The sequence below is a fragment of the Capra hircus genome, chromosome 21, assembly GCF_001704415.2.
Source record: "Capra hircus breed San Clemente chromosome 21, ASM170441v1, whole genome shotgun sequence".
In the NCBI taxonomy this organism is placed as follows: Eukaryota; Metazoa; Chordata; class Mammalia; order Artiodactyla; family Bovidae; genus Capra; species Capra hircus.
The window spans coordinates 33,390,274-33,412,593 of NC_030828.1; the positions used below are offsets into that span (position 1 = coordinate 33,390,274).

General features: G+C 47.6%; 1 protein-coding gene across 2 annotated transcripts; it reads left to right on the forward strand.

The window, feature by feature from the left end:
* On the forward strand, positions 5,654–11,673 carry LOC102170823 (cytochrome P450 1A1). Of its 2 annotated transcripts, none has more exons than XM_005695137.3 (7): positions 5,654–5,775; positions 8,133–8,995; positions 9,564–9,690; positions 9,779–9,868; positions 9,961–10,084; positions 10,211–10,297; positions 10,460–11,673. In XM_005695137.3, exons 2-7 carry the CDS (start codon positions 8,159–8,161, stop codon positions 10,743–10,745), a joined length of 1,551 nt encoding a protein of 516 aa, XP_005695194.1. In that variant the 5' UTR covers positions 5,654–5,775; positions 8,133–8,158; the 3' UTR covers positions 10,746–11,673. The 2 variants fall into 2 exon arrangements, with proteins under 2 accessions (XP_005695194.1, XP_013828543.1); XM_013973089.2 differs by having other exon boundaries at positions 5,661–5,775; positions 8,136–8,995.

A 22,320-nucleotide genomic window follows, 5' to 3' on the forward strand; every position in this document is an offset into this window, starting at 1 on the left:
GGTTCTCAGTGGGTTGGCCTGAGTCATGTGTTAGCCTGGGGGCCTGGGATGGGGTTAGTTCCACCAAGCCCATGAGCTAAGAGTAGGGGTGGGGTGGTCCCCAAAGGACAAATGAAGTGATATTTCCAGATGAAGAGAGAATGGATGCTGGGCACACAAAACCCCTCACAGGTCTTCTGCTGTCGACTGGGGTAACCATATAATGTATGTCCAAGCCAGGACTCATAAAAAAAATTTATTTATTTGGCTGTGCCGGGTCTTAGTTGTGGCACACTGGATCTTTGATCTTCACTGCAGCATGCAAGGTCTTGTTGGGCCTAGTTCCCTGACCAAAGATCGAATCAGGGCCCACTGCATTGGGAGCCTGGAGTCTTAGCCACTGGACCGCCGGGGAAGTCCCAAGCCAAGACTCTCTTGAGAATGAAAGAGAGAACTTTTAATAGATAAGACAACCGGCTTAGACCAGGACTATTCTGAGAAAGTCTCATTAGCCTGACTACAGCAGCCAAGAGCCAGAGAGCCAGGGGCTGCCCGGTTTGAACCTCGGATCCTGCAGACTGGATCTCTCTATCTTTCTTGGCACAGGCAGCAGAGAGGAAGGCGCTCAGGGCTCGGATCTCAGGTGGGGTGGCGGGTGGCTTGGTGGGGTGAAGACACATTGGAAGACAAATCCTATTTCTCCATATTCACTTAAACTCCACTCTTCTCAAACTGTCTCACACCAACCTTCCACTCCCATGCTTTGTTCAAGTTACAGCCGTGCCTCGTGCCAGGGGTGCCCTTCCTATTCTCCTCATACTCCAGGACTCCTCTCTGTTCCTTTGCTCTCCCCTAGGGCTCGCAGCCTTCTGTAGCATTTCCAGAGTTAGCTTAGGCTCTGTTTGGGTGTGATTCCTGCTTCCACCGCTGGGTAGTGAGTTTGTTCTGAGTCTGGTTGTCTCCTCATCCCCTGACCACATAGCCCTCAGCAGTGCTGAATGAAGACTCTAGGCTAGGCTGGCCAAAACCCTCAACTGTGTCTAGCCTAGAGCCCCCTCCTTTCTGCACTGCCCACCACCCTTCCCTCTGTGTTCCTGGTATCGATTGCTAGGGAATTCTAGCCAAAGAGCTTCTCACGCAAAGGCATACAAACTTTGACCCAGGATTGGCTGTTCAACTCCAGGTCAAGGTCCTCTAAACTCCCGCCTGTCTCCCTCTTTGTCTGCCCTGGTGCCCTGAGGGCCCCCTTCCGTCTTCTGAGCTGTCCTCCAAGACAGGCTTGGTGATGAGAAGTGCAGGGCCTCCCATAACCCCAGTGCATCAGACTCTTGTCCAGGAAGATGGGGACAAGGGAGCACTCTGACCGAGGCACTGAGCCTGTCTACCTTTGGCCCCCTGGGGCTTTGCTGGTAGTCTGGGACAATAAATCACGGTGGGAAGAGCTCTGGCCTCAAAGTAAGGGCCTGGGCTCTGCTTTGATTTGTCATTCAGCTTTCTTTGTTCCGATTTCAGCCTCTCCAGCTGAGAAGTGAGACAGGAATTGGCTTAATTACCTAAAATTTCTTTGGAATTAAGAGTTCCTCGGAGGACTTCCCTGGTGGACCCTGGTAGTCCAGTGGTTAAGAATCTGCCTACCAATGCACGGGACACAGGTTCAATCCCTGGTCTGGGAAGATCCCACATGCTGAGGTGCAATTAAGCCTGTGTGCCGCAACTACTAAGCATATGGGCCACAAGCACTAAAGCCCGCTTGCCCCAGAGCCCGTGCTCCTCAACAAGAGAAGCCACTTCAGTGAGACGCCAGAGCACCACAGCTAGAGAGTAGTCCAGGCTGGCCACATCAGAAGAAAGCCTGTGCACAGCAAGGAAGACCCAGCATGGCCACAATAAAAAAAAAAAAAAGAATCCCTTGGAAAATGGGAGGAAAGCAACGTATCTTTTACCAAGAGAAGAGTTTTTCTGCAGATGGTCTTTCAGCTGTGAAGGGCAGGCTGCCATGAGTCTTCTTTTATTTTTTAAATTTTATTTATTTCTTTTGGCTATTCTGGGCCTTCGTTGCTGCACGGGCTTTTCTCCAGTTGGGGAGAGAGAGGACTGATCTCTAGTTGCAGTGCATGAGCTTCTCACTGTGGCGGCTCCTCTTGTGGAGCGTGGGCTCTAGGGCTCCCGGGCTTCAGTAGTTGAGGCACACGGGCTCAATAGATGTGGTTCCCTGGCTTGAGTACACAGGCTCCACCACACGTGGGAGTGCCCTGAATCAGGGATCACACCTGTGTCTCCTGCACTGGGAGGTGGGTTATTTACCCCCGAGCCACCAGGGAAGCTCTGTGATGCTTCTCTAGAGCTACGGCATTGCTGGGGACTCTGAGAGCCAAAGGAGAGATTGCGCTACAGAGCAGGGTGATGGATTTGGAAGTGCCTTCCTTCCTTGCCACGGCTTCCACATACATTCTTTCCACTCTCTGTGGCTTTAGCTCCTACTTGGTGTGAAGGATAGACCTTTCTTGGGTACTGCAAAAATTCTCAGACTGAGCCTGAGATGCAAAGGTGAAATGAATAGAAGGGTGCTGGACAGAATGGAAGCCCAGCAATACCTCCCTGTCTCCTGCCTGTTCTGTTACCTAAATTCCCTCATTATATCATTAGCACTTTGGGCTCAACACACTGGTCATGCACCTTAATATAGATGGACTTAACTCCTTTACCTGTTATTAATATCTTGCAAGATCTTGGCTTATCAGATCAATTTCCCAAGGCTGATTTTCTGTGTTAGAGCATGGAGGATGGAGTGACAGTTTGGGTCCATGTCCTGGCAAGAACCAAACGTTCTGAGAATTACCATGAAGCAATGCTGGAAATAGACCAGGAGAAATCTAACTTGCTGTGGAAAGGATCCAGGAAGTGTTCTCAGAGGAAGTGATGTCTTGATGCTGCTGCTGCTCAGTCGCTTCAGTCGTGTTTGACTCTGTGCGACCCCAGAGACGGCAGCCCACCAGGCTCCCCCATCCCTGGGATTCTCCAGGCAAGAACACTGGAGTGGGTTGCCATTTCCTTCTCCAATGCATGAAAGTGAAAAGTGAAAGGGAAGTCGCTCAGTCGTGTCCAACTCTTAGCGACCCCATGGATTACAGCCTACCAGGCTCCTCCGTCCATGGGATTTTCCAGGCAAGAGTACTGGAGTGGGGTGCCATTGCCTTTTCCAGTGATGTCTTAGCTGAGGCTTTATGTAGGAAAGATTCAAAGTAGAAGTGGGCATTCCTGTTAGGCTCTGCAAAAGATTCTGGTTTCTATTCAGATGTGAGCTGCTGAAGGGGCAAGGTGGTGATGGAATGAGATTTTGCATCTTTGAAAAGACACCTGGGATGCCACAGGGTGGAGAAGGAATTGGAGGCACTGAAAGTCAGATGGTACCCAGGTTGGAGTTTATTAGTACTCTGGGGAGCAATGATGGGGGCCTGGATGCGGATGGACAGAAATCAAAGTGGAGAAATGTGTCCTTTACCCCTTAGTCTGTTCCCAGCATGTTAGCCAGTGATCTTCCTTGACTCAGACCTCACAGTGTTTCTGTCTCACACAAAGGAAGTCCCTTCTCAGCAGGGTGCTCCCAGCATCTAGAGCAGGGCTGTTCTCCACCCTCAGCATCCTCACATCCACCAAATTCCAGGAGAACTCCCCGGTCACAGGACACTGCACATTTCCAGTGCCCCTGGTACCGCTCCTTCTTTCAAGGGCCACTGTGCAGGGCCTTGAACTTGCTGTTCCTCCTGCCAGCTGCATTCTTCTTCCAGATATCTGTGTGCCTTGATTCTTGGCTGGGTGTCTGCCCTTTCTGCCTGGGCTAGGTGTCCTTTCCTCAATGTCCTTTGAATTGCAATCTGCCCCTACATGATTCCTACCCCTTCTCTGTCTTATTTTTCTCTATAGCACTTTTCATCCTCTGAGACTAGGCATTTTCTGGCCTCACCTCTCATCCCCCGTGCCCCACAATGTAAGCTACAGGGAAGCAGGAGGTGTGTCTGGTACATAGTAGGCGTTTGGTAAATACTTATTTGTGCAGTGCCTGAGGTCGCATCTGACTGTAGTGGGCGGTGAGGGGGTAGGATGAGGCTCTGTTTTCTGGCATGGGCCAGCGGATGGCAGTGCCATTCGCAGGGCTGGGGAGCGCGGTTGAGCTCGGAGAACGGGTGATGTAGTTAGTGGGAGACACATTGAGCTAAACAAGCTTTTTTTTTTTGCCTGGACATCCTACATTGGGAAGGCTCGGCAGGGGCGGGGACAGACCAGCTCACCCAGGCGGTGCTGGGGCTGCGTGTCCCGCCACAGGCGTGGGCCAAAACTATGGACACACTCAGGCGCCCGCTTGTTTGCAAAAGCTCAGCTCTGCACGCAAACCTAGGCCCTTTGCACCGCCCCACCACCCATCCAATCACGCACCCACGAGCGTTAGTCGGCTTGTCTCGCTCCACCTCTGCCCCCACGCTCCGCTAGAGACTGGCCCTTTAAGAGCCCCGCCCCCGACTCCCTCCACACCCCCGCTCCTCGTCCCGCCTCCGCCCCCCCGCGCTCGCGTGACTGTGCCAGGACCCGAGCCGGGCCAGGGAGTTGGGCTGCTGGGTGGCTGCGCCGGCCTCCGGGTCCTTCTCACGCAATTTCTGGGCACCGCGCCCCCGGCCAGGTGGGGCTGGGATGGGCCGCGTGACCTCTGCCCCCTGGAGGGATGTACTAGACACAGGCACGCTAGCCTGGGGAGGCATCTGCGCCCGCCACCCCTCCCCGCCCCCTTTGGTAGTCCCTGAGCTCCCTTTCTTGCCCCCCACCCCCACCCCAAGGCCTCCTTCTAACCCTTTCCTCGGCCGCTGGGAGATCCGCTCGCCGCACGATTACTCTGCCCTGCCAAAGCGCTAGTAGCCCCAGGAACCTCGAGGGCCCGAGGGTCCTGGCTCGAAGTACCCTTGGTTTGCAGAGTGGTCCTGGGGGCGGCTCAACGCGTCCAGCTAGTGCGCACCTTAGCAAGGCTGCACATTCTCCATCCCTTCCCGCATTCCGGCCCTTCCAGCAGTGAGCGCGCACTTCTAGTCGTCCAGGCTCTGGGGGTTCTGGGGGTGGGGGAGGCTCTGGGGAAAGGGGCCAGCCCATCGGCGCCTCTGGCCTTCCGGCCCTAATGACCTCGGGGCTGGGGTCGCCACGCTTCTCACGCGAGCCTGGACTCAATAACAGGGGTTAGGAGGTCATCCCCGGGCAGCTCCGCCCCTGCCTGCCAGCCTGGTTCCTATCTGCTGGTAGAGAAGAGCAAGCACTCCCAGTGTTCAGTGGGTGCAAAAATGAGGGTGACTGGTCCCCGTGCCCCGGGATGGAGCACCCTTATACCCTCTTTCGGGCTATCATGGGATTTCTTCCCCAAACTCCTCCCCAGCTGGGCTCTGAGCTTGTCCAGGGGTAGCTTGGAACTGAGGGTCCCAAGTGTCCCTAGCCTTCATCCCTTTAAGAGCCAGCACTTGATCGAGGCATCCCCAGAGTTGGTTCTTACCTATCCCCCAGCTTCCTCTCTCGCCCCTCCCTCCTCCGTCCCAAAGCTTCCAAAAGCGACCAGTTCCCCTCCCCCCTGCCCCTCCCTCTTTCCCATCCCCGCGCTCCGGGAGGCGTGGCCACACGCCCAAGCTGCCTATAAAGGTGGCATTTCTTTCACCCTCGCTCTGAAGGTGACAATTCCTTGGAGCCTTCCCTGATCTTCTTTAGGGTCCCTGGCTCCAGAGACCACTCTTCCCGGCCCATCTCTGCACCCCCTCACAGCCACAGGTGAGTGCTGGGGGTTTCTGGGTTGTCGCTTCCCTCCGCCAAAAGGAAAATTTTAAAAAGAATAAATAAATAAAAAATAAAGGAGGCTATGAGTGTCCTTAGTAAGGAGGCAGTCCAGCTTCCCTCACTAAGTGGGGAAACTGAAGCCAGGGGAAGGGCTGGACTTGCCCAAGATTCCACGGCTAGTGCCAGAACTGCTCCCCTCTCAGCATTCCAGGACTAGGCTCCAGCTCATCCCCTACTGACTCCTGGAATGCCTGGGGGCTTCCCCATGGAGGTCACCTGGAAGGTTGGAATAGGACACAGGTGTGAGAGACTGTGTGAGCCAGTACAGCACTCCTTCAGGCTCTGTGAGCAGGAGGCTTCTCTGCGGTCAGGGTGGGTAAGGGGGCAAGTGGGGTTCTTACCAGCTGTACCCTGCCTTATCCAAAAGCTGCTCCTGGCTGGGGCCACCCTCCGGAGGCATAGCTTGTCAGTGCTGAGAGGTGTTGGCTGGACAAGGGAGGCTGATCTGAGAGGGGGTCCTGGGCATTGTCCAGGGGCCTGCCCTGTTCCGCTGTCTTCTCTGGCCTCTGCTGGGGCGGATCAGTGTGAGAGACTGCCCTCTGCAGAAAACTTGACCCTGAAAGCTCAGCAATCACACCTCTCTTGGCCTCCTACCATCTTACAAAGGCTAGGGGTCTTTGGAGCACCCAGTGTGCAGAAGGGGACCCCATGGCACGCCAAGGCCTAGCAGTGTCCCCAGTTTGCTCAAGGAGTCTGGACTCAAGTGTGCTTTGGGGTTCAGCTCCTTCAGGAAGCCTCCCTAGACAGATAGCTATAGTAGTTCAGGAAGGAACCATACAACCTCCCCATCTTGGGTGGCTCTTCTGTAGGGAAACTTCACGCTTAACCTCAAAGAAAAGATCAGAGTTTTCTCTTATCTGAGATCAGCTGGGTACCCTGAATCAGAGACCATGTCCCATCCCTTCTCTCAGGTGATGTGACTGAAGCCCAGAAGCGTAAAATGAACTGTCCAATCCAAGGCCATGTCATAAAGCCTGGAACCCTTGTCTCCTGACCTCCAGTCCAGGGCATCAGTAAGATGCCCCTGTCATAGCCCCTCGCCTCGAAGAGAGGAGTCCATGAATTTGCACACCCTGTCTAGACTGAACCTAGAGAAAGTATTGTGTCAGGGTCAGTTAAATTTAGCTCCATTCCTAGTTTCTCATATTCCAGTCCAGAGTTTTCTTACAGCCTCTGCCTGGTAGGATCCTTCCATTTATTCACAGCTCTTGAGTGACTGGCAAATGGGGGAGGTCCAGACTATTCATTCATTGAGAACTGAGCCCAGTGAAAACCTTGGCCTGGAATTGTGTGACCGGGAGCCTCAATCTAGTTGGCCTCCTGCTGCGTTTAAACTGTGAGTCTGCTGAGCTCAGAGAGCTGGGGCTAAGGGCACTGTGGCTTAGACAGTAAGGAAAGGGGGCAGTCCCCTGTCCCCTCCCGACTGTGTCCCGGTGTCTGGCCAGATTCCCTAGATCCTGGCTTTGAACCGTAGAGAACTGACAGTACTGAGAAAATTCCTTTTCATCCGTTGATCTGACCACTCCTGTACCTATGACAGGAACATAGGAACGGGGAAGATGGCCATGAATCTTCCCAGGAAACATTACCTAAGAGGTCTGAGCCCTGGCTCTGTCTGAGAGCTGGGTGCCTTTAGCCAAGTCAGTGCCTCCTCTGGAGGTCAGTTTCCCCAGATGTGAAACGCGGCTTAAGAAGAGGGGATCCTTAGTTCTTTGGTAGTGTTGTCCCAAGTTGGGTGGGTAATACTCAGGAGAATTGGGTGATACACATCAATTATGTGCTTATTTTAATATATGTTAGGGGAAAAAAACAAACCTGTATTTTCACACAGATGTTACTGTGTGAAACAGTGCTACGTGGGTGGATTTAAAGTTGATTTTAGAAAAATATGAGATAAATAATAGTATAGGTATTCTATGGAAATCACAGACTGACACTGAGATTTGGTATGGCAGGTAAGGTGTTCTGGAATTAGACAAGTTTGGATTGGGTTTGGATTCTATCATTGCTGGCTGTGTGACTTTGGGCAAGTTATGTACTTTTTCTGAGCCTCAGAGCTGCCTACCACAAAGGCTGTGGCCAGGACTGAATGAAGAATGACTGAAATTCTTGGTATGGAGTTGGCAGCTCCACAAACAGCTTCTCCTATCTCCTCTCCCATTTCACGCCCAGTGAACAGTTCTGGATAAGGTTTTCCCTTTTCTTGACTGATGTGCTGACATTTTAGGACACTGGCTCCTTCCATCCTCCTGTCAGATCTTTTGACCCTTTCCTCCCATCTGACCTCTCAGCAGCCACCTTGGAATCTACGTGGATCATGTTTTCTGTGTTTGGACTCCCCATCCCCATCTCAGCCACAGAACTTCTCCTGGCCTCTGCTGTCTTCTGCCTGGTATTCTGGGTGGTCAGGACCTGGCGGCCTCGGGTCCCTCAAGGCCTGAAGAGTCCACCAGAGCCCTGGGGCTGGCCCCTGCTCGGGCACGTGCTGACCTTGGGGAAGAACCCACACGTGGTCCTGTCGCAGCTGAGCCAGCGCTATGGGGACGTGCTGCAGATCCGCATTGGCTACACACCCGTGCTGGTGCTCAGTGGCCTGGACACCATCCGGCAGGCCCTGGTGCGGCAGGGCGATGATTTCAAGGGCCGGCCTGACCTCTACAGCTTCACTTTGATCACTGAAGGCCAGAGCATGACCTTCAACCCAGACTCTGGACCGGTGTGGGCTGCCCGGCGACGCCTGGCCCAGAATGCCCTGAAGAGTTTCTCCACCGCCTCAGACCCGGCATCCTTGTCCTCCTGCTACTTGGAAGAGCATGTGAGCAAGGAGGCCGAGTACCTCCTGGGCAAGTTCCAGGAGCTGATGTCAGGCCCTGGGCGCTTCGACCCCTACAGGTATGTAGTGGTCTCAGTGGCCAATGTCATCTGTGCCATGTGCTTTGGCCGGCGCTATGACCACGATGACCAAGAGTTTCTTAGCCTCATCAACCTGAGTAATGAGTTTGGGGAGATAACTGCCTCCGGGAACCCAGCTGACTTCATCCCTGTCCTCCGTTACCTGCCCAACACTGCCCTGGACCTCTTCAAGGACCTGAATCGGAGGTTCTACGTCTTTGTACAGAAGATAGTCAAGGAACACTATAAAACGTTTGAGAAGGTATACCCTAGGGAGAGGCAGGTGGGTGGTAGGGAGCAGGTGGAGTCAGGGGTCAGGAGTCAGAGATAGCTGGGGCTGAGTGGAGTTTGGTAGGCTTTCACAGGCCTTCAGCCTGGGATTTTGAAGCCAGTAGTGGAGGGGATTCCATCCTTGGCAGGAAAATAGAACTTTTTATTGTCAAGCCCTTCTAACTACCCATCACACAGCAGTATCTACTGTACAGCCAGTCCGTGCAGGACCCTAAGTTAGTTGTGGTAGGAACCAAGAAGAGTTGGTCTTGGAAGGAGCCAAGAAGAGTTGGTCTTCTGGCCTCATGGGAGAGAAAAGTGTAAAGGGCATGTGCAGATGATAATGTTACTAGACTCTGTCAAATGTCCCTTGAGTTGGGGCTGCACATATTCCGGGTCAGGAGAGAGCCTTGGAAAGACAAGAGAAGCTGGGAGGGTAGGGGTGTGTGTGTGTGGTCACCTCTTGGATAAAGATGCTAGGGATGGGAAGGGACCAGGTCTGGATGGAGAGGCAGTTCTGGGTTTGGGATCTTCCTTACCTGTGGGCCTTCCCTACCCAGGGTCACATCCGGGACATCACAGACAGCCTGATTGAGCACTGTCAGGATAAGAGGCTGGACGAGAATGCCAATATCCAGCTGTCGGATGAGAAGATCATTAATATCGTGATGGACCTCTTTGGAGCCGGTATGAATTACCCCATTATACCATTCCTATGGCCAGCTGCCCTGACCCACCAAGTACCTAACTTCTCCCTCTGTTCTCCCCTGGCCAGGGTTTGACACAGTCACAACTGCCATTTCCTGGAGCCTCCTGTACCTGGTGACAAGCCCCAGGGTGCAAAAAAAGATTCAGGAGGAGCTGGGTAGGTGGTGGCTTCCCTCAGAGTGCTCAAGGCAGGAGGCCCAGCCAAGGTCTGAGTGGCCCCTGACCTGTCTGGTCCTCTGTGCTCTGCAGACACAGTGATTGGCAGGGCGCGGTGGCCCCAGCTCTCTGACAGACCTCAGCTGCCCTATTTGGAGGCCTTCATCCTGGAGACCTTCCGACACTCCTCCTTCGTCCCCTTCACCATCCCACACAGGTGAGGCCCCATGGATCTGCTGCTGTCTGATGCTGGGCCTGATCAGGGTGGTAGGAAGGACAGGGTATGGGAGGCAGGGAGATCTCCTTGTGGCCCTGAGCCTGACTGAGCTTCCTCCCTCCTCAGTACCACAAGAGACACCAATTTGAATGGCTTTTACATCCCCAAGGGGCGCTGTGTCTTTGTGAACCAGTGGCAGATCAACCATGACCAGTAAGTCGAGAAGGGGCAGGGAAAGCTCCCCAGCTCCTGAGCTTCACACTTTGCTGTCTCTGGGCCACTTGCCTGAACCCTATTCTTTTCAGCAGGGGCTCAACCCGCTTGATGGTTCTGAGTCCCCAGGCTGCCTCTTCAGCTGCTTCTCTCTGATTACAGGAAGCTATGGGAGGATCCATCTGAGTTCCGGCCAGAACGGTTTCTCACTACTGATGGCACCGTCAACAAAGTACTGAGTGAGAAGGTGATTATTTTCGGCTTGGGCAAGCGGAAGTGCATTGGTGAGATCATTGCCCGCTTGGAGGTCTTTCTCTTCTTGGCCATCCTGCTGCATCAGGTGGAATTCCACGTGACCCCGGGTGTGAAGGTGGACATGACCCCCCTGTATGGGCTGACCATGAAGCATGCCCGCTGTGAGCACTTTCAGGTGCGCATGCGCTCTTAGGGGAGCGTCCTGCAGCCTGGACAGCCCATGTGCTCTTGGGGCACAGACAGCCCTGCCCCTGTCTGGGCAGCCAGGCCAGGGGCCTAGCCCAGCGGAGCCTAAACCCGCAGACATTGTTGGGCTGATTTTTTTGCTGTCTGAGCTGTGGGCAAGCTTGAGGGATCATACCTGCCCCCCATCCTGGACTTGTCCTTCTGCACACTGACCACAGATAGCGGACACATCAGAGGCCACACAGGAGCTGATGGAGCCCTTCTGAAGTTGTGCTGGAAGGGCTAGAAGATCCTCAGGCCTCTGGAAACCTCTAAAGAGGTTTTGGGAAGCCCCTGGGCCCAGCCCACAAGCTGGTTGGCTTTCCATGGAGGCTGACTAGCCTGAGAAACATTCAGAGCAGGTCACACCAGGGCCTGACCAATCTCTTTGACAATTGGGAGCCATCAAGACTGAAGGGAAGAGGCAGTCCAGAATACTGACATGGAAGTGGTCTCCCTGCTTAAACAAGACTGAGCAATCTGACCACTAGGGTCTGGGACACTCTGCCTGGGAGATGACCTTCCTCTCTGCAGGCAGGGGTGGGGCTGCTGCCTGGCCTTGTGAGGCCCTTGTTCCTGTCCAGGGAGGGCTGAGAACTTGTGTCTAACAGAAGCAGAGAGCAGAGGGAGGGCCCAAATCCAGGCACCAGGACTGGATCAAGAGGGAGGGGGTGGTAATCGAGTCACTTTCTACTGCATCTCCTTTCAATATACCCTGTGTTAAAAAGTCTTTTAAAAATTTTAGCCTGCATTGTATTTGCATGTTTGTATTTACCATATACGAGAGCTTAAGAGCAGCTTATTGAGAGCCATGAAGAAAATTCTAACCCAGGTATCCAGAAATGTGTAGGAAATATCTATCTACCTGAGCTAAATAAAGATATTATTCAGAAGTCCTTATTGGTGGAGACTTTAAAAATCTTGAATGAAGTCATCTACATGCCCATTCTGAGCCCAGTCTCGTGTTGGGTTTTGCTGTGGGAGGACACAGCGGGGGAGGAGGAGGCGGTGCTTTCAGGAGCTGTCAGAAGCCGCTGCTCTCAAGCAGCTCACAGTCTGGTTTGGGCACAAGACTCTGTCACTTCACTGTCTTCCTCCTTCTCTAACTGATCACACATTGATGAAGAGCATTCTCTGAAGCAGGCATTGGGGGAGATAAAGTGAATAAAAAATGGTGCCTTCAAGAGCCTCCTAAGCTGGTTAGGGGAACTAACTTATTAACACATTATCCGATTCATTGTCCGTGGATGCATGCTAAGTCGCTTCAGTTGTGTCCGACTCTCTGTGACCCTATGGACTATAGTCTGCCAGGCTCCTCTGTCCATGGGATTCTCTAAGCAAGAATACTGGAGCGGGTTGCCATGCCCTCCTCCAGAGGATCTTTCCAATCCAGGGACTGAACTCACATCTCTTATGTTTCCTGCATTGGCAGGTGGGTTCTTTACCACTAGAGCCAACTGAGAAGACCCCAGTTCATTGTGACCGGGTCTCTAACAGCCAGATACACAACAGGAGGGTGAAGCACAGAGCCAGAGCGGGCTGGGTGGGCAGGGGAGTGGGTGCGGGAAAGGTGACCAGGTCTTGGGGATATATGCACAGGGCCCTCCTTGAAAGATGGGAGGCAGACTCACTTGGGTCTCACAGCAGTAGATCTCAAGTCCAAGAAGTAGACTGTGGTCACTGTACTGGGTGGGGGTTCTCAGCTCAGAAGTCACGGTCTGCTTGCTCTTCACTAGCCATACCAGGCTCAGGTCCTGCACTATATTAGATCCCACATCTGGTCACAGATGGAGAACAAGGTGTTTGATCAGGTCCCATATGCTGACTTTGTTCCAGATTTCAACACTAAAGTCATAGTGGTAGCAAGTAGGGACAGAGACGGACCTACATGCTATGCTGTGCTTAGTCACTTAGTCATGTCCGATTCTTTGCAACCCCATGGACTGCAACACACCAGGCTTCCCTGTCCATGAGGATTCTCCAGGCAAGAACACTGGAGTGGGTTGCCATGCCATCCTCCAGGGGATCTTCCCAACCCAGGAATCAAACCCAGGTCTCTCACATTGCAGGCAGATTCTTTACTATCTGAGCCACCAGCTGCTGCTGCTAAGTCGCTTCAGTCGTGTCCGACTCTATGTGACCCCGTTGACGGCTTCCTACCAGGCTCCTCTGTCCCTGGGATTCTCCAGGCAAAAACACTGGAGCGGGTTGCCATTTCCTTCTCCAGTGCATGAAAGTGAAAAGTGAAAGTGAAGACGCTCAATCTGAGCCACCAGGGAAGCCCATGAATACTGGAGTGGGTAGCCTATCTCTTCTCCAGGGGATCTTCCCAACCCAGAAATCGAACCAGGGTCTCCTGCATTGCAGGTGGATTCTTTACCAGCTGAGCTACCAGGGAAACCCCTGGACCTACATAATCAGGAGCTATTCTGGCTAAGGGACTCTGAGAGGAGATGCATCTTGTGCTGTGACCCTAGCCCAGCCTTCTTCCTGAAGCACTGTGCAGTGACCAGGGGTTGACATTCATGCACTGTGCTTTCAGTTAGGTAGGCACTCCCACTCATCAAAAGTTTCAGGCTACTTCCAGGAAGGAGCTGAAGTCAGCTGGAGCAACCCTGTTTATATAGGAGGATGAGGAACTTGGCCTCCAATCATTCTTATATTGATTTATTTTTTACTTAAAAAAAAAAAAAAAAAAACTTGTAGGACTTCCCTGGTGGCCCAGTGGTTAAGAATCCACTTGCCAATGCTGGGGACGCAGGTTTGATCCTTGGTTGGGGAAGATTCCACATGCACTGGGCAACCAATCCCCCGAGCCACAACTACTGAGCCTGCGCCTTAGAGCCCACAAGCTGCGACTACCGAGCCCCTGCACCACAACCGCTGAAACTTGCATGCCCTAGAGCCTGTGCTCCGCAACAGAGAAGCCACCCCAGCAAGAGGCCCATGCACCACAACCAGAGAGTAGCTCCCTCTGTCACAACTAGAGAAAGTCCGTGTGCAGCATTGAAGACCCAGCACAGCCAACAATCAATTAAAAAATCAATAAAATAAAAAGCTTATATGATATAACATAAATGAGCCTTCAAATCATGATGCTAAGTGAAGAAGCCAGAGATAGCGGGCTACATATTGCATGTTTCCATTTATACGAAATGTCTAAAACATGCAAATGCAGAGAGACAGAAAGTTTTGAATAAATTAGTGGTTGCCAGGGGATAGGGGGCGGGGAGAGTGAAAGGTTCAGGATTTTTTTTAGGTTTGATGGAAATATTCTGAAATTAGATAGTGATGATGGTTGTATAAATTTGTGAATATACTAAAATCCACCAAATTATGCAGTTTAAAATAGCTGAAACAGTGAAGAAAAGAAAATCTATACCAATCTTTATTCTAAAGAAGGGACGGAATGGAGAGAGCATATGCACAACAATTTATGGAACTGTTCTCACTAATCGTGTTGGTAATGGTAATGCTAGTATTTTTTATTTTGAGACTATGGAGTGTTGTGGGTTAAGGAGGTACACATGTAACATACAAAAGGTTACTTTAAAAAATACATTGTATATATGTAATAGGTATTATATATTATACATCATAGCTCAGTTGCTAAAGAGTCTGCTTGCAATGCAGGAGACCCTGGTTCAGTCCCTGGGTTGGGAAGATCTCCTGGAGAAAGGAAAGGCTACCCACTCCAGTATTCTGGCCTAGAGAATTCCATGGACTGTATAGTCCATGGGGTCGCAAAGAGTCAGACATGACTGAGCGACTTTCACTTCACTTCATATTACATATAATATGTCTTATGTATATGTATTTCTAAATGTTAGAAACCATGACCAACTCAACAGTGAGCATCCTGAATGCTTAAATTACCATCCAAGGCTTCCTGGAGAAATGCTGGTTATAGAACCAGGGCAGAAAATGTAAAAGATGACCTGAAACAGTTGTTCATATCAGACAGCAAAGAAGCCACAAATACTGTCAAGTCAATCAAGCCATGCAGGAGCCCAACAGAAGAGCCTCCAGCAAGTCAAAGATTGGACAACTTGACTGTCAATAATAAAACCGCCGTGGATGAAAACCTATCAAATATCTTGAATCCATGAGTCTACAAGGATACATATATACATGCACATATACACATGTCTTTAGACTAGTTGTTTATCTTCAGAAAAACCAATTCATTACCTTAAAAAATGAAAAACAAAAGCAGAATCAAGCATTCACCCTATCTTTCCTGTATGAACTATACTTGCAGATAACAAAATAGTACATAAGAAGAAGCATCTCTTTTTAAAAATTTATTTATTTTTAATTGGAGGATAATTGGCTTACAATATTTTGTGGGTTTCTGCCATATATCAACATAAATCAGCCATAGGTATACATATTTCCCCTCCCTCTTAAATCTCCCTTCCACCTTTCACCCCAAGAAGAAACATCTCTTAATGAAAGAATTCCAATTAATAATTGAAAAAGAATTAATAGAATTGGATTATCACAACATTGCTAATTAGCTATACTCCAATATAAAATAAAATCCTAAAAAAAGAAACAATGGAATTGGAATGTCACTATTTTGCATCCACCACTGCTTCCAACAAATGCCAGCATCATAAAAGGAGAGAAAACCAGATATGTGCCTTCTGGTAAAAGAAGCCAGTACTGCCCATGGTCTTTCCCAAGGGACTGAACCAGAGTCTGGTCAACTCTGCATCCAGCTGCCAATCTGCAATTAATATAGGAGATGAAGAAACACGCTGAATGGAAATACCAGGGAATAAACCAATAAAATTCAGACTTTGGGAAAATCTACATGTCAAAAGCCCTGGGGTCTTCAACTGAAAAAGAGTAAGGAAAAGAAACAGATGGAAGGAAAACTTGTCCACTTAAAAGACATATCAAATTTGGGGGGCCGCATTAGGTCTTAGGTGCAGCATGTGGGATCTAGTTCCCTAATGAGGGATAGAATCTAGGCCTCCTGCATTGTGAGCACAGAGTCTTAACCACTGGACCACCAGGGAGGTCCCGACATATTGGATTTTTAGAAATGAACAGTGCTAAACTATGATGTCTAGGAAATACACACTTGGCTTGTAAGAATGAGGAAATAATTACTTGTAAGTCTTGTAAGAATGAGGAAATCATTACTATAACAGTTTGGAAAATGGTTACTTTTGCAGGGAGGGAATGAGTTGTAATTGAAATAGGATATATAGAAGGCTTTTGTTGCTCAGTTGCTAAGTCATGTCTGACTCTTTGAGACCTCCGTGGATGGCAGCATGCCAGGCTTCCTTGTCCTTCACTAAAGTTCTATTTCTTAACCTGGGTGTGGTTCAAGAGTGCTTGTTTTATAAAAATGAAAGAAATAATATAAATAATTTGTATTGCTCATTGCTTTTTAGAAATAGAATTTTTAACATTTTTAAAATTTATTTTTTAATGAAGAATAATTGCTGTACAGTATTGTGTTGGTTTCTACCAAACAGAAATATAATTTATATGTTGTCAGTGCCCTTCAGTCAAAGGCCACCAAGAACACACCTAGTTAAACAAGCTGGGTTTCTTATTCATCACAGTGAGAGAGAAAACACATCATGGGGAACTGGAAGATCTCAATAAAAGGATGTTAGGAAAGAACTTAAATGATTTGGGCTTTGTGGAGTGATTTAGGGGAGGGTTAGCTCTAGACTGGATGTTGTCAGAAAGTGGGGACAATAGGGTATTTGGTGGGTAGCATTATGACCTTGCTTTTATTTGTGCTTAGACAAAATTATAAAGTAGCTTTGGTTTTTTTTTCCCATTAAAAATGTTGGTAAAATATACATAGCATAAAATTTACCATCTTGACCATTTTTCTTTTTTTCAGAGAGTAGAAGGCAATTTATTGTGAATTTGATCCTGGCTAAGTTCAGTGATCTGGAAGGCAGCAGAAGTGAACATCACTGAGTTACTGATCCATAATGTATTTATGGAGGAACTAAAGAGCTTCTTGATGAAAGTGAAAGAGGAGAGTGAAAAACTGGCTTAAAACTCAACATTCAAAAAACGAAGATCATGGCATCCAGTCTCATTACTTCATGGCAAATAGATGGAGAAACAATGGAAATAGTGACAGATTTTATTTTCTTGGGCTCCAAAATGCAGATGGTGACTGCAGCCATGCAATTAAAAGATGTTTGCTCCTTGGAAGAAAAGCTATGACAAGCCTAAACAGCATATTGAAAAGCAGAGATATTATTTTACTGACAAAGTTCTGTCTAGTCAAAGCAATGATTTTTCCAGTAGTCATGTATGGGTGTAAGAGATGGACCATAAACAAAGCTGAGCACCAAAGAATTGATGCTTTTGAACTGTGACATTAAAGAAGACTGTTTAGAGTCCCTTGGACACCAAGAAGATCAAACCAGTCAATCCTAAAGGAAATAAGTCCTGAATATTCATTGGAAGGACTGATGCTGAAGTTGAAGCTCCAATACTTCGGCCACCTGATGGGAAGATCTGACTCACTGGAGAAGACCCTGATGCTGAGATAGATTGAAGACAGGAGGAGAAGTGTATGGCAGAGGGTGAGATGGTTGGATGGAATCATCAACTCCATGGATACAAGTTTGAGCAAGCTCCAGGAGATAGTGAAGGACAGCGAAGCCTGGTGTGCTGTAGCCCATGGGGTTGCAAAGAGTCAGACACGACTGAGCGACTGAACTGAACTGAAGTGAATGCATTTATGGCCACACCTTTATGTCTCTTACGCTCAAATCAACCATCTTAACCAGTTTAAGTGTTTAAATTCATTCATAATGTTAGGCAGGCATCAGCATCATCCATATCCATAGTATCAGAACCCTGAAACTCTATGCTTATTAAGCAATAACTCCCTATTCTTTCCTTCCTGAAGTCATTCTACTTCTGTGTCTATGAAGAATTCATTTTATATGTTCTCAGAATAACCTGTATGGGATGGGTGTTCTGTGAGGAAAGAACCAGAGAAGGGGAGAACACAATGGCCTAGGAGCACCAGACCAGCCTGTAATAATACTGTGTGGTCCAGCTGGGAGCATCACATCAGTTCCAACTGTCAGGAGCTCCTTTTTCTCCATCCTCCTTTTTGGTCAAGAAGAGACAAAGTTAGGTCTCAGGACATACCTACATTATATTCAGATTTTCATCATTGCCAAAGTTTTACTGATTAAGATCAATTTGCTAATTAAGAAGGACGTTCACTGAATGCAATCAGTCATTGAACTGGACCATCTGATGTGACAATGGCTGCCCTACTAGTAGTGCCTCAGTGGTACTTAGATTTTGGATAGGCTGTTTTGTTATGTATTGGAACATAGGCAGTTATCAGGACCAAGGTGACTATTAGTTTTTATGATAGGTCTGGAAGCCAAGGACCTAGATTATTAACTACTTGCAATCAAAACATGTCCCAGAATTCAACTGGATTTATTTCAGAAAATCAGGTTGCTTTCTCTGTTTGCCCTGTAGTATTTGCCTAGGTGTAGCAGTGTTGGCTTGGTGGAGTAGAGAAAACCATGGGCTATATGATTATCCATGATAACTCCTGTTAATTGACTTAGAGTATTTCGTGGGCTTTCAGAGCAGAAGTGGGGTCCTATATGATTTCTGGTACATCAGAAACAAGTTTTAAACATAATTTAGCTGTGCTATTCCCACTCAAGGAACTGTAATTGGCAGAGTGTGTATAAAGAGGGAATCAGTTATTCCTCTTGGAAGTTCTCCTGAGTAATCTGTGCTTGCCTCATTATGGAGGCTTGTGTCCATATATTTTACTGCTCATAAAAAGAAACACTCATATATCACTGTGAAAATGTACAATGATGTAGCTGCTTTGGAAAACAGTTCTTCAAAAGATTAACCATAGAATTACCATATGACCCAGAAATTCCATTTTTAGTTATGCCTAGTTGGTGATGGACAGGGAGGCCTGGTGTGCTGTGTTTCATGGGGTCGCAAAGAGTCGGACACGACTGAGCGACTGAACTGAACTGAACATTCTTAAAATTTTTTACATGATTGTTGTGGAAATATTATATAAAATATCACACAAAAATCTGCACATATATGTTCATAACAGTGTTATTCATAGCAGCTAAAAAAGTGGAAACAATTCACATGTTCGTCATTGATGAAAGGATAAGATAATGTGATATATCCATATTATTCATCATAAAAAGGAATGAATCACTAATTTGCGAGATAACATGAATGAGCCTTGAAAACATTAAGCTTAGTGAGAGAAGCCAGAGCACACATTATATGCAGGTCACATATTATTTGATACAATTTATGTGAGATATCCAGAACAGGCAAATCCCTGGAGACAGAACGTAGATTAGTGGTTGCCTGGGGAGAGGGAGGAATGGAGAGTGACTGCTAATGCATATAGGGTTTCTTTTTGGGTGAGGAAAGCACTCTGGAATGAGCAGTGATGGCTGCACATCTTTGTGAATATAGTATTGTAAAAGCCGCTGAATTGCACACTTTAAAGGGGTAGAAACAAGACCTCCTGTATAGCACAAGGAACTCTGCTCAATGTTATCTGGCAGTCTGGATGGGCACAGAGTTTGGGAGAGAATGGATACATGTATTTGTATGGCTCCATTGCTCTGCTGTGCACATGAAATTATCACAACATGGTTAATTGGCTATACTTCAATGTAACAGTTAGAAAAAAGCCTATACTACCTCAAATAAATAAAGGGATGACTATTACCGTATACATATTACGTATATCTCAAGTTAACAAATCAGGGACCAAGAGGTCAGAATCAACAACCTTACAGAATGTTGAAGCTGTTCACATTCAGTGTAAGAGCTGATCAGAATTCTCTCTGCATATTCAGGGTAATATTAACAGTTGGAGGCCTGGCTGAAAGGTTTGGGAAAGATGGTATTTCCAAATGAATGCACAACTTTATTGCTTGGTAAGTTAAATAAATTCAACTTAATCTTTCTGCTGATCTGCTTATTTTAACACCCTCACATCGTGGCAATTCCACAGAACCTTCCATGCTTAAGCCCTCTATTCAGATAGAATAGAGCCCTTCATTGTATACCCTTCATTGATTATTTTCCAGTTTGTTGCTGGGTATGTCTTGAGGACAATACTGAGCTTCACGTATTTCTGCTGAGTTCTCACTGCTGTATTCTGTTATCCTAGGATATCCTAGGCTCCTTTGTGGTTCTCTCTCTGGTTAGTACCTAGGAAAGCATTAGGTAATCTTTTACTAAACCTGTTTGTCTTCTGTTACTTTCACTTGATTTGTCCAATGATTTTTTCCCCATTCCTTGGTAATTTTGCTCTGATTTTTATAAGGGAGTATTTTTTTTTAGGGAATAGAAGCACAGACCTAATAAGTCCCTTTCCACACTGGCTCCTGAGAGTTCTAATAACTTAGGGGACATACTTATACTTTAAAAAAATGTTTTGTTTACAGCAGTCTAAATTCAGCTGGGCATCCTATGTTTCTACTTGCTGAATCTAGCAGTCTTAATGATTGTAGCTTCATCAGACTCATGGACAAATAGTGCTGGGCATTCTATGTCTTGTCTGGAGAAAGGCAGTGCCTTGGTGGCAGGAATATGGTATTTCTTCCTCCACAGCCTTGCTACAGGATACCATGGTGGCTGCTGGAAGTGAAGTCAGAGATCTCTGCACCAGTGTGGTACTTCCCAGCTGTGTGCTAGGTTCAAACCTCCATATTTTGTTCTAATCATGCTATTTTCTTCACTTACCTATTTGGGTTTGTCAGCATCTTACCTCAAACTCCTTTGGGTTAAATTCTTGCTTCATGCTGCTTCTCTTTGTAACCCTAATTCTTAAGCCCGTCCGGTTACAATAGCAATTTTTCATTAAAGATAGTTGGAATCAGGGATTTCCCTGGTGGTTCAGTGGCTAACCTGCACTCCCAGTGCAGCGGGCCTGGGTTTGATCCCTGATCAAGGAACTAGATCCCACGTGCTACAACTAAAAAATCCTGCATGCCGAAGATCGAAGATCCCATGTGCTGAAACTAAGACCCAACGCAGCCAAATAAATAAATTAATTTCAAAAAAGATTGTTTGAATCACAGTGGTCATTTTAGGGAACTTTTGTGGATTTTTAAAAAATTACTTATTTATTTATCTGTTTCCGGCTGTGCCAAGTCTTCATTGCTTTGCGAAGGTTTTCTCCAGCTGTGGCGAGTGGGAGCTACTGTCCGTTGTGTGCGTGGGCTTTTCATTGAGGTGGCTTCTCCTGTTGTGGAGCACAGACTCCAGACGCAGGGGCCTCAGCAGTTGCAGCTTCAATAGTTGTGACCTGTGGGCTCTAGACCTTGGGCTCCGCGGCATATGGGATCTTCCTGGACTAGGGACTGAGCTCATGTCTCCTGCATTGGCAGGTGGATTCTTATTTTATAAGTATCTTCCTCAAAACAAAAAGGAAAATAACTCAGTTTTTTTAAGTCTTTTTGTTGGAAAGCCTTTCATTGAATGTATGGTTTAGGAATATCTAATACATTTAGACAAATCTAACATTAAAAAAAGAGAGAGGAAAAAACTACTAAATCAGATTATAAGGTCCCTTAGAATCCATAAGAGCCCTGTGTTATCTGTTACAGACTCGTGTGAATGTATAATAAGAAAACTCAAAGAATTTCTAAAAGAAAGAGAAGATTTTAACATACAGCATTTTAAATATGTTAATTCTTTAAAGGTTTTTTAAAAATTTTGTTTTTCTAGCTGAAGCTGAACTCCAAAGGGGAAAAAGGGGAATAATTAAGTTAATGGCCTTGGTTAATAAGTTGTAGTCAGTCAGTTCAGTTGCTCAGTTGTGTCTGCCTCTTTGCAACCCCATGGACTGCAGCACATCAGGCTTCCCTGTCCATCTCCAGCTCCCAGAGGTTGCTCAAACTCATGTCCATCGAGTCAGCAATACCATCCAACCATCTCATCCTCTGCCGTCCCCTTCTCCTGCCTTCAATCTTTCCCAGCATCAGGGTCTCTTCCAAGGAGTCAGTTCTTCGCATCAGGTGGCCAAAGTATTGGAGTTTCAGCTTCAACATCAGTCCTCCAATGAATATTCAGGGCTGATTTCCTTCTGGATTGACTGGTTGGATCTCCTTGCGGTCCAAGGGACTCTCAAGAGTCTTTTCCAACACCACAGTTCAAAAGCATCAATTCTTTGGCGCTCAGCTTTTTTTATGGTCCAACTCTCACATCCGTACATGACTACTGGAAAAACCACAGCTTTGACAAGACGGACCTTTCTTCACAAAGTAATGTCTCTGCTTTTTAATATGTTGTCTAGGGTTAAATACAGGTCACTCATTTACCACGTCACTCTGCTTAACTCCCCAAATTGTGTGTAATTATTTTATATTGTTAGGTTAATCATGTTTCCATTATGGCTTGCAATTGTAACGACCTTTTATTTTTTGTCTGGTTAATGATTGTGAAAACTGATAAACATCCTTTACTATTGTGATTATGCAACTATCATTCGCTTAACACTATTGTATCATGATTGGTCA

Coding starts and splice junctions, on each gene's coding strand:
- LOC102170823 (XM_005695137.3), top strand. CDS start 8,159: ATGTTTTCTGTGTTTGGACTCCCCATCCCCATCTCAGCCACAGAACTT. Junction 8,996..9,563: donor ACTATAAAACGTTTGAGAAG/GTATACCCTAGG, acceptor TTCCCTACCCAG/GGTCACATCCGGGACATCAC. Junction 10,298..10,459: donor TGGCAGATCAACCATGACCA/GTAAGTCGAGAA, acceptor CTCTGATTACAG/GAAGCTATGGGAGGATCCAT.